At 40.7% G+C, this 10,756-nt stretch overlaps 1 protein-coding gene across 1 annotated transcript; it reads left to right on the forward strand.

Annotated features, from left to right (window-relative positions):
• The first annotated feature begins 218 nt into the window (after positions 1 to 218).
• nr1d2a (nuclear receptor subfamily 1, group D, member 2a) lies at positions 219 to 6,554 on the forward strand. Its single transcript, XM_083760967.1, has 8 exons — positions 219 to 583; positions 2,329 to 2,565; positions 2,693 to 2,781; positions 2,892 to 3,036; positions 3,216 to 3,901; positions 4,040 to 4,225; positions 4,463 to 4,673; positions 5,165 to 6,554. Exons 1-8 carry the CDS (start codon positions 553 to 555, stop codon positions 5,362 to 5,364), a joined length of 1,785 nt encoding a protein of 594 aa, XP_083617093.1. The 5' UTR covers positions 219 to 552; the 3' UTR covers positions 5,365 to 6,554.
• Positions 6,555 to 10,756: the final 4,202 nt, after the last annotated feature.

Genomic DNA, 10,756 nt, shown 5'->3' on the forward strand with positions numbered 1-10,756 from the left:
TGGTTTGTTTTTCTTGCTGGGTTCTGCTGTTGCTTCGCATACATACGTGCTTGCGTGCCTTTGCAACGTGACCGCTGTACCCCAGTTACGTTCACACTGAGTTGACTCCGCCTCCAGTGTCTTAAAAGTGTGTCACTGGGTTAAAGTGACTTGAGCGGCCAGGCAAAGGGGAGTGGCCGAGAAAGGCATTATTGAGAACATTTAGTTCTGAATACCTAGTACCCGATCATCATCACACTCATACAACAAGAGACTCTCTTCGGAGCAGCAACACAATTTGCCGTGGAAGATTTTTCCAGCATAACTACTCTCTATATTCGTCAAGGTTGCGTTGAAGGCTGAAAACAAGGCTTGGAGTTTGATGCTTTTAGAATACCGTGGATCTGGTCTAAAGACTTTTTTTTAAATTGAAATTTGAAGTAATGACTATTCTATAACATAAAATGTTATAGAATTGTTTCGACTTCTTGTGACACTGGCGAAATCGTGACAGGCAGCAGTTGAGTTCATCCAACAGTCAACACAAGTCATTTGAAGATTTCCAGTTCAGAGATGCCTGAAGACATTGGAACAGCAAAGCCTGGTAAGAAAACAATATTTCTCAGTTACAAAAACAGACAGGTGTGTACAAGCCTGCACAAAAAATAATCAACATTTAAAACCCTACTAGAGTATCTTACTAGACTACAGTTTACTACCGCTTACTACAGTTCTGCACCCAGGAGGATGTTTGACGTGCTTCGCTACATAGTATCATGCATGGGTTTTCATTTCATCACATTTTTGTTTCTGGATTCTCTGTCTTTGTGGCACGTTGAACTTGTCACTTCAAGTTAAAAATAAAACAACGCTGGAAACAAACGTTGAAATAAAACGCTGATTCTAGACTTTCTAGTTCGGTCGCTGGTATTGTGTGGAGCCATTAAATGGGTTAGGAGTACCTCTGTGGCCTGTGCTATATATGGGCATTCGACACAACAACAGCGTTCCGCTTTCCCCTTCGCTCACATGGAGCACGAAGCATAGCCATGTGTCGCTGTCTCTGTCAAGCACTTTAGAGTATCTAAGGTCTCTGTGTACACTACACGCTACTCGGGACTCTCTTCTGATTGGTCCACTGGAGGCGGTGACGCGGTCATTGCATAATCAGTTCGGTGCGTCCTGGTGCATGGAGCAGACTGCAGGTCCACGTGAGACGGGGTCCCTGTGTGACCTAGATGTGTTCCTCTTTAACAGAATACATGACAGGTCTACGTGTGGGTGTGGGACGGGGAACGAGTGATCATGGGGACGGGTTAGGTAATCAACGGACAGTTTTTACAGTGGACAGTGGATGTATGTGACAAAATGCAGCATTTTTACACATTATTTTGCATGCCCTTTTTACCTTCCAAGCTTGCCTTCCAGAATACGTTAATCAACAAGTGCCTTACCACCGTCCACGTCATTCAATATACCATGTCACATACTACACAAAAGTACACATATCTGGCTGTGTAGCAGCCTACTATTAAGAATCATATTTCTTTCGTGACAAAGGATAAAAGAGGGTAAATCATTTCACGACATTATATGGTAGGCCTTGTTCTTATTCCATGTCAAATTCGTGCGCACAGTACACACACATTCCTATTAATTGTGACGGAAATCGTTTGCTTGGAAAATATTACATATTCAGTCAGTGGATGTTTAACTACAACTGTTCTGCTGCTGTACTGCTGCACTGACCTAGGGCGCGTTCGTAAATACCTCACCGGAGCGCACTCGCCTATTAGTTTGCATTGCACAGTGCGCTGTTTCCGAACGCGCCCCTAGTCTGAAAGTCGGTAGGTGTGCACAGACAGGCAGGGAAGCACAATCCCATAGTATAGAACTCCAGCGGGCTCCTTTATGTTGGATTCCATTAAGCAGGGGTTAACACAACAACATATAAACCGTTTTGAACTCCAATTAAGGCATATCAATGATTATCTGAAGAATAGCCCTTTTCATTTGTTTGATTGTGAACGTTTATTGTACATTGAATGTGTCATTGTGGAAGAAATAAGCAAGCATTTATTTTAGCCAGAAATGTGCCACAGTGCCATTGTAGTGAAAGAGTGCAGGTTTAGTTGTTGCTTTAATGAGCCTATTAAAACAAGTCATTCATTGCCTTGAGATGCTGAACAGAGTTTGACTTGCAATGTCACACAATATCATTTCTTGAATCTGAAGGACGTGTAGTTGGATGTAGTTGGATCAATAAGACAGAGAGAAAAATATATGAATGGTCTTTTTTTAAACTGAAATTTACAACTAATCGTCACTGTTTCATGTGTTCTTCTGTAGGAGGTGTCATAGCCTACATCTCCTCTGGCTCTGCCTCCAGCCCAGAGTCCTGTATGAGCGAAAGCTCTAATAGCAGCTACCAGTCAACCTCTCCAACCCATCCACGCCCCTCGTTGCCCAGTCGGGCTGTGGGCATTGTGGTGGACATCGCCCCCCCTGCAAAGCAGGGGCATCAGCGAAGCCATGGCATGGAGAAGACCGGACGTTCATCTACCTCTACTAAGAGCAGTATCACCAGTAAGAACAAGAATTATGTATTTAAGTCAACTCAAGCAATCAATGTTCAGGAAATAAACAAAGAATTTTTCTCATGTACCTTTTCACTAACTTGGAAATTGATTGAGTGGTTCACCTTCTTTTGCAGAAATCAATGGAATGGTGCTGTTGTGCAAGGTGTGTGGTGATGTCGCCTCAGGATTCCACTATGGTGTCCATGCCTGCGAGGGTTGCAAGGTGAGACAAGCTCTGTCACCCCTCGAATGCTGAACTGAACTATTTAAATAGCCTTACTACTACTAAATACTAAGGCTAAATGGCATGCGTGAATCTCTTGGGTTCTCCAGGGTTTCTTCCGGAGAAGTATTCAGCAGAACATCCAGTATAAGAAGTGTCTGAAGATGGAAAACTGCACCATCATGAGGATCAACAGGAACCGCTGCCAGCAGTGTCGTTTCAAGAAGTGTTTGGCTGTTGGCATGTCCAGAGATGGTGAGAATATTATTATATTTTGTTTATATGAGAGTAAAAAAATTACATGTTTTAGGGAAAGAGAGAGGTCGGAGACCCCTCAAGGGGCTTACAACAGGTCATGCCAGGAAGGACAGGGTGGTGAAAGAATGCTCCTTGTAATGCTGGCAATCAACGAATGTCATTATTGACCTTTCCAGCTGTCAGATTTGGCCGCATCCCAAAGAGAGAAAAGCAGAGGATGCTGCTGGAGATGCAAAATGCCATGAACAACATGATGAGCAACAACACCCAACTACACAGCATGCTCCAAGGCCGCCAGAGCCCGCCCCTCTCCATGGAGGCCCTCCCCAACGACTGCAGCACATCTTCCCCTTCCTCCGGCTTGTACTCCAATCCCTCGTCTCCACAGTGTCCCCAGGACTCGGAGTCTGTGGTTTCCATGGACACCAACACTAGCTCCTCCTCCTCCTGCGCTTCGGACAGCGGCGAGGATGAGGCGCCCAGGCAATGCCACGACGTGTTCGCTTATGGCCAAAAGGAGTCGCCACGACAGGTCCCAGGGTACTCCTCGCCGGTGCCAGTTGCCGAGGAGACCCCAAGCAACAGCCGTATGGGCGTGCAGCAAGGGAACTGGAACCACTGGAATGACGTCAGCGTGGGGAGTTTCCAGCATGGTCACAACAGCAATGGCCAACACATCACTAATGCTGCCTACAGGGAAGAGAGGAGAGTTCACCAACAGCCTCAGCTGAACAGTAGCCTGAGCTGTGAGGTACCAGAAGACGGCCACAGCCTTCAACAGAGGCAGCACAACATGAATACACCAACCGTCTTCAGTGGTTACAATGGACCAACCAGCAGTGTGGACCAGCGAGCACACGTGGTGGGTCTCGGCAAGACTTCTAGAAACTTTACAAATGAATCTACTATAGATACATGGTTTGCTAGAAGGAATTACATGGGTATGAATTGTATTGAGGCATTTCACCAGTGCTGATAGCTCTGCTGTCTGTTTGTCCAGGTATGTCTTATGAATGACTCGCCCTTTGTGGACCCACACAAGCTCAGAGAAGAGATCTGGGAGGAGTTTTCCATGAGCTTCACTCCTGCTGTGCGGGAGGTTGTGGACTTCGCCAAGAGGATCCCAGGCTTCCGTGACCTACCTGAGCATGACCAGGTCAGCTTGCTAAAAGCTGGGACTTTTGAGGTAAGAAAGCAAACATGCAGTGCCTAAAAATATGTTATTTTGTGCATGCTTTGAGACCGTACAAGGGACCTTTTGAAATATTCAGTTAGTGATGTGGCTTGAACTGGCTTCTGAATATAGCTTCAACTGTAGCTCTCTTGTATCAGTGGAAATGAAAGAGACTTTACATGTACTTTTGAAAACATGACCCATATAACACACTCTTGCTCTCTTTTGGCCCTTCCCCTTCATGTGTAGGTGCTGATGGTGCGCTTTGCCTCTCTGTTCAACCTGGCAGAGCGAACAGTGACCTTCCTAAGTGGCAAGTCATACAGCCTGGCGACACTGCGGTCGGTAGGAGCCGGCGAGCTGCTCAACTCCATGTGTGAGTTCAGTGAGAAGCTGGCAGCCTTGCGGCTAGACCAGGACGAGATGAGCCTCTTTACAGCTGTAGTGCTCGTCTCAGCTGGTAAGGATACTGGAACATAAATGTAGACAAATAGTGTGTGTGTTATAATTATAGTATGGTTGAGCATTTACATGCCTTCGTGTCAGTGGCGTGCACAGACATTTAGAGGGGCAGGTGCTCAAGTGAAAAAAGGGCACCTTGTGCAGCACGTGGAACCGACCGTTTTGCCTTAATAGTGTGAGATTTATAGATTTTGTATATATTAGATAATATATTAGAAGCTTTTTTATCAAGAATTGATCATGTCACCATGGTCCACATACTGTACAGTGTACACTCTACAAAAATAAATAAAGAAATTCAAAAGGGCACACTGCTGTCCAGAGGGCAAAGGGCAGGTGCTCTAGCACCACCTAGTGTCTATCTGTGCACGCCACTGCTTCATGTAAATGGTTTGATTGTATTTGACAGCTCTGTGGCACCATTATTGAAGGAAAAAGCAAAAATACTGGGGAAATTATATTGACTTTTCATCTTTGTCCTTGGATTAGATCGCTCAGGGATCCGGGATCTAAACTCTGTGGAGACTCTGCAGGACAATCTGATCCGGGCACTGCGCAACCTGGTCATGAAGAACCATGGTGACGAATCAGCCACCACCTTCACTAAGCTACTGCTCAAGCTACCTGATCTGCGCTCACTGAACAACATGCACTCAGAGGAACTGCTCTCCTTCAAAGTGCATCCTTAAAAGGGTTCTGAAGGGCAGGGTTCTATTCTCACCTCATCTCCTTTGACTAAAGGACAGTATTTCCTCCCCACAGTCACGGCCACCACCAACAGAATCTGCCTCATATTCCCTTGCCCACCACATTTGACCAATCCAGTGATTTCTTTCTTTCTGGAATGTATTGTAAAGTTATTAAGTAGGCTAGAGGAGGGTCTGATCGAATCTGAAATGTACTGTATGTATAGGCACAATATTGAAAATAGACAGCTTAAGCTTGTTGCACACGTGTCAAAGGTTCCTAGTTTTTCAGAGTTAGAGGCACCTTAGAGAGCAAGAAGAGTACTTATTTGGCTATATGAGAGGATAAAGAAAGCCCATTTTGTTTTACACATTATTGATTTTATTTGTCTCTAAAAGCCATTTAATTCCAAAGTGTATTTGCTAATGAGCAGTGTGAATGTGAGAAACAGTACCATGTACCATACCATATTGAGAGCATGTTAGAAATTGATGTGAGCGCCCTTACTTGGTCCAATATTTTGACCAATACATGTTTAAGACAGGCAAATTATCAGAAACTGTATATATGATTGTGTGTTGATTGCTGCTAATGCATGGCTATCCTTAAACAAACAACTTGACATGGTTCCTATTCCCTTTGCCTTGGGAAACCATTATTTATATAGATATATAAATATATATAAGCATTACAGTTTTATATGCTGTATAAAAATATGTGAAGTGTTTTATTTCTGTTTTTTATTTCTGAGGGGTTGTGTTTAATCCCCTGTCAACTGCCTACAGTATACAATGCCTCATTATGGGGAGACAATAATGCCATTTTAGCAACACTACATTTGCACATGGTGTTATGGAACAGCTACCAACCAACTCAAAATCCACACAGTATCCTAGATCGTCATGTATGGGCTACATGTAATGGGAGTAGTACTGTACCTGTAAATGCAATCATGCTTCATGCTTTTACATGCTTTGTGTTTTTACTGTTTTTTCAACTTCCACTTTTTAAGAAACTTTTGTATCTAACTTTCTGGGCTTTGAGCACAGCACTTATTTCTGTATTACTCATCTATTTGATTGAAATTTCTGCTTCTTCCACTGGCAACATTGCAATATGTAAATAGCCATGTATATCTTTCATGAAAATAGGAATATATATTATAGTATAAATAAATACAAGTGAAACATGACTTGTGTGTTGTTGTTGTTGTTAATTAATTAAAAGTTGAGCCTTAGGTTTAGTAAAGATAGCATCCTGATATTTAGAATTGGTTTATATTTGTGTATGTCAAATCACTTTCAGTCCAATATCAAGCTTTGAGACTGCAGTGCCTGAGAACTTCCACAAGGTGTTGCTATCAGCCTACTGCGAGGAAACATGTTTGTCCAGGATTTCAAAACGGATTTTTATTAAAATGGACACTAAAGATATTTAGATTGACTTTCATCATGGCACTTTAGATACCTGTTTGCAGCTCTTTGATTAAAAAAAAGTGTTATTGTAGGACATTTTAGTCAAATTAATGCATTTGTGCATGATATTTTAACAGCTTTTGGGCATCTGTACAATTACAAGAATACTGGCCAACTATTTCAAAGAGCAAGTGAAACAGAGGGAGTTGTGTAAAGGTGTACCTATCCTATACCTAAAATAAAATAACTAAAATAAATAATCTAAACCCATCGTGCCTATTTAAATCATACATAAACAGTTACTTCTATTTGCCTTTGTAGGACCTTATAATATTTAATATAATATTTGGTGAAATGACCATTCAATAATACTGTGGTCACAAAGAAGTTACAAGCCAGGCCTAGTCTGAGACACATCATCACAGCACCAAAAGAAAAGATACAGTCCAGTTGCTAAGGCCATCGTTGAGACTTGTTTTAGGAGAGGGTTTTAATTGATGACATTTTTATCTTAAAAAAACATTTGTCAGGGCATCACAGAGGTTATCTTTTGGTCCCCTGAACTCTGTTGTTAAGGGTGATTAATTCCGACAGGCCGTAGGTGTGAGATTAATGTTCAAGTGCTTGTTTTGTGACTCACCTTTGTATACAACGCCACACACACACACACACACACACACACACACGCACATGTCACAAGTTCCATACAAACTCACATTTGCAAGGATGCATCATTTAAATTCAAAGTTGGTTCAGAATTACAATCTGGCTCAACTGGGAGAAGGGATATATTGATATAACAAAAGCAAATTTGTGAAGAAGTGGCACATCACTAATATGCTTAATTCTAATGTTCCAATGTGGGAAATACTGAAGATACTACACAAAGACGTGTAGTGAACCGTCCGTCAATAATAATTTGGCATATATTTGATGTATGTTTAAGTAATGTATCTACTGTACTGTACTGTACTGTACTGTACTGTACTGTACTGTACTGTACTGTACTGTACTGTACTGTACTGTACTGTACTGTACTGTACTGTACTGTACTGTACTGTACTGTACATGTGATGGGACCACTATCTATAGTGACAGCTGGTCTACCTGGAAACATTATGATATAAAGATGACTCCAGACTAAATGTATTTTGTAAATCAAATTAAAATCTCCAAGGGACAATTCAATCCAAGAATGGTAACAGGAAACGTATAAGAAAAGTATAATCGCAGTCATATAGTTATCTTCATCAATTCATCAATAATATGAAGGATTCTAACAGACAATAGAATCACGTTTCATAGTCAGGATTATGAATTCATCATTACTAAGCATCGTAAATGGGAATACATTCATATATTTGACTAATACACTACATTTGTTCTTTACGTGCCTAGTGGATACTGGTAGATTATTTCAGTTGCACATGGCTCTGTAGCATTGTTTACACTCTTTAAATAATTAAGTATATGGTCAACAGTTAGCAGCTGTCTAGACGGAGCTGTGAGAGGAGAGCTCCAGCCTCCATTTGTCATGTTGTCTTTTTGAAGATAGCTAAAATGGCCACAGTTTAAATTACCGAATCCAAGCTGCTCTTATTGTATTGATGATGTTGGACCATATACTATGGTATAATACTCAAATCAAATACAAATACAACATCAATACAAATTCCTGACACCCCTTGTGTTGGCTACTTGAGTATCTTTGAATGAATCCCAAACATCACAATTACAGTCCCAAAACATGACCTGGTTGTGTTTAGAAAATGTCCCTAAATACATTTGCAAATGTCTTCAGTTTGCATGATAGCATATAGTAAGTATGTAAGACCATTTTATTTCAAAAGCTTATGTAAAACAGGCACTGACCGAAGTGCTGTACAAAAATAATCAAGAATTTACATGTGAGAAAAGCTTATAACTCTGAAGAGGTCTAACTGTAGGCTACCTGAGAATCTTTATACCATCATACAAGAGTATACGGTAGAGCTCAATCTCCGGATATTTTCAACTTTGATGTACATTATTGAAAATAACCTGCTCTAGTTATAAGATATTTTACAGTGCATTTTGCAGTGCATGAAGATGATGATGAGTTTATGGCATGTTATTTTAACATAGCTATATTTTCTGTAGGTATTATTATTTTTGGCTAGACTTCAAGTCTTCAAATCAAACAGCATTAAAACACCATAACCTTCACTGCACTGCTGGATTATCTTTTTTTAAGTCAAATCTCTGTAAGTATATTTTCAAATCATAAATGTATGGAAACCAAAGGGTTCCTCAACAAATACATTAACTATGGCATAGATAATTTTCCAAAGCATATAGTTGTGTATGATTTGGAAAATAGTTGACATGATGTCAGGTACAGTAGGTTTGTACCATGAGCTGTATTCAAAACTATTAATACTTTTATTTCTATTATTCTTGCTTGGTTAACACAGAGGACATATTTTGCTTTAGTTGTTGTTAGTTACAGTTGTATTCATAACTAAATATACAAGGTAAGGTTGTAAGGTAACATATTGCACTGTATATACTGTGTGCGACGTGTGTGCGTGCGTGTGTGAGTGAGTGAAGTATTTAAGTATAAGTCAGTGTATAAGTAGTAGTAGTTATGTGGTTAGTGTAACATTTGATTTGTGTATTTCTTTGTTGTTTATGAGAATTTGATTATTGGTTTACTGATATATATTTTTGGAAAAATACAAAAGGGTAAAATATAAGAGATTTTTGCATGATAGCAACTATAGGTTACTCCTCTCCTCAGGGTTCGGCATCATCTCTTCTTTCTACCGTGACTATAATTTTGTCGACCACAGAAAGATCTAGCTCGAGGCACAGAGCTACTGATAAGAACACTGACTTGGCCACAGTAGAGGATGAAACACAACTGTCCATAATGAATGAGAGGACACATTCCCTCAACAAGCTGACCTGGATAGGATTGCATATTGGCAATATTTCTTATTGAAGAATAATGATAAAATCCAGTGGGCAGTGGAGGCACTTCAACTGTGAAAGACACGCGTGAGTTTATTAATGCTGCATAATGATTATTATGTAGCTATTTACCTATTGATTTATAACAATGAATTAAAAAAATCCCAGGCCACAGACCTTTCTGTTAAAATACAATTTATTGAAATTCATTGCATATTCCCCTCTACATGACACAGTTGACATAATAGTGTACAGTAATCAACATAAAACCACCACAAAAATGTTCACATGTACATTTAAAACACATTAAAATACAGGCAGCGTCACAGGTTTGGCTCTGGCTAGCTTGTCATTTAGGTAGGCCTTTGATGGACAGGGAGACAAAGGAGTGCTTAAGGAGGTTCCGCAGCCGCTAGCACAAGCAGACTCTGAATAGTCTAGCTGTTATTCAGGGTGGGGGACATGGGTGCGGTTTAAAATAATCTTCTGGGTTTGTCTGATGATAGTCTCATGACAGACATCCATGAGAGTGGGATGCTGCCTGACCCCCATTTTTTCAGGTCTTTGTATAAGCTGCATGGTAATCTGGGCTTTCAGCTGTAGGCCTAGGTTATTGCCAAACCAAACTAATACCGCATGCCATACCGGTCCACAAGGCGCAGAATGCTCTCAACGGCTGATTCGGTCTGGCTTATTAGCCAGGCTACTCAACTACGGCATGCCTGGTAGAAGAGAAGCAACAACCTCTGGTTGACACAAAAGACCCTCATCTAAATAAACATAAAATTTATTGACTATTTGTAGATTACTTCAATTTCATGTTGTATTATAGCTAGACAATTTGTATGAAGGTTTGGGCCCTCACTCAAATTGTTCTGGTGTCAGCTAGGTCTCACCTCCTTGGCCTTGACTCAGATTTGTGTACTTTGTACAATAGACACATCTATACACATTGATGATCACATAAAAAAACGATTTTCTTTTTGTTTATATATTATTATTCTGTTGTAATAAAGGCAACTACAGA

The sequence above is a fragment of the Protomyctophum parallelum genome (assembly GCF_964188405.1).
Source record: "Protomyctophum parallelum genome assembly, chromosome: 3".
Classification (NCBI taxonomy): domain Eukaryota; kingdom Metazoa; phylum Chordata; class Actinopteri; order Myctophiformes; family Myctophidae; genus Protomyctophum; species Protomyctophum parallelum.

Bases quoted from the DNA above. Each gene is read 5' to 3' on its own strand.
- nr1d2a (XM_083760967.1), top strand. From the start codon at position 553: ATGCCTGAAGACATTGGAACAGCAAAGCCTG. The intron at 2,566-2,692 runs GTAAGAACAAGA...CTTCTTTTGCAG, and splicing joins TACTAAGAGCAGTATCACCA to AAATCAATGGAATGGTGCTG. The intron at 2,782-2,891 runs GTGAGACAAGCT...TGGGTTCTCCAG, and splicing joins ATGCCTGCGAGGGTTGCAAG to GGTTTCTTCCGGAGAAGTAT.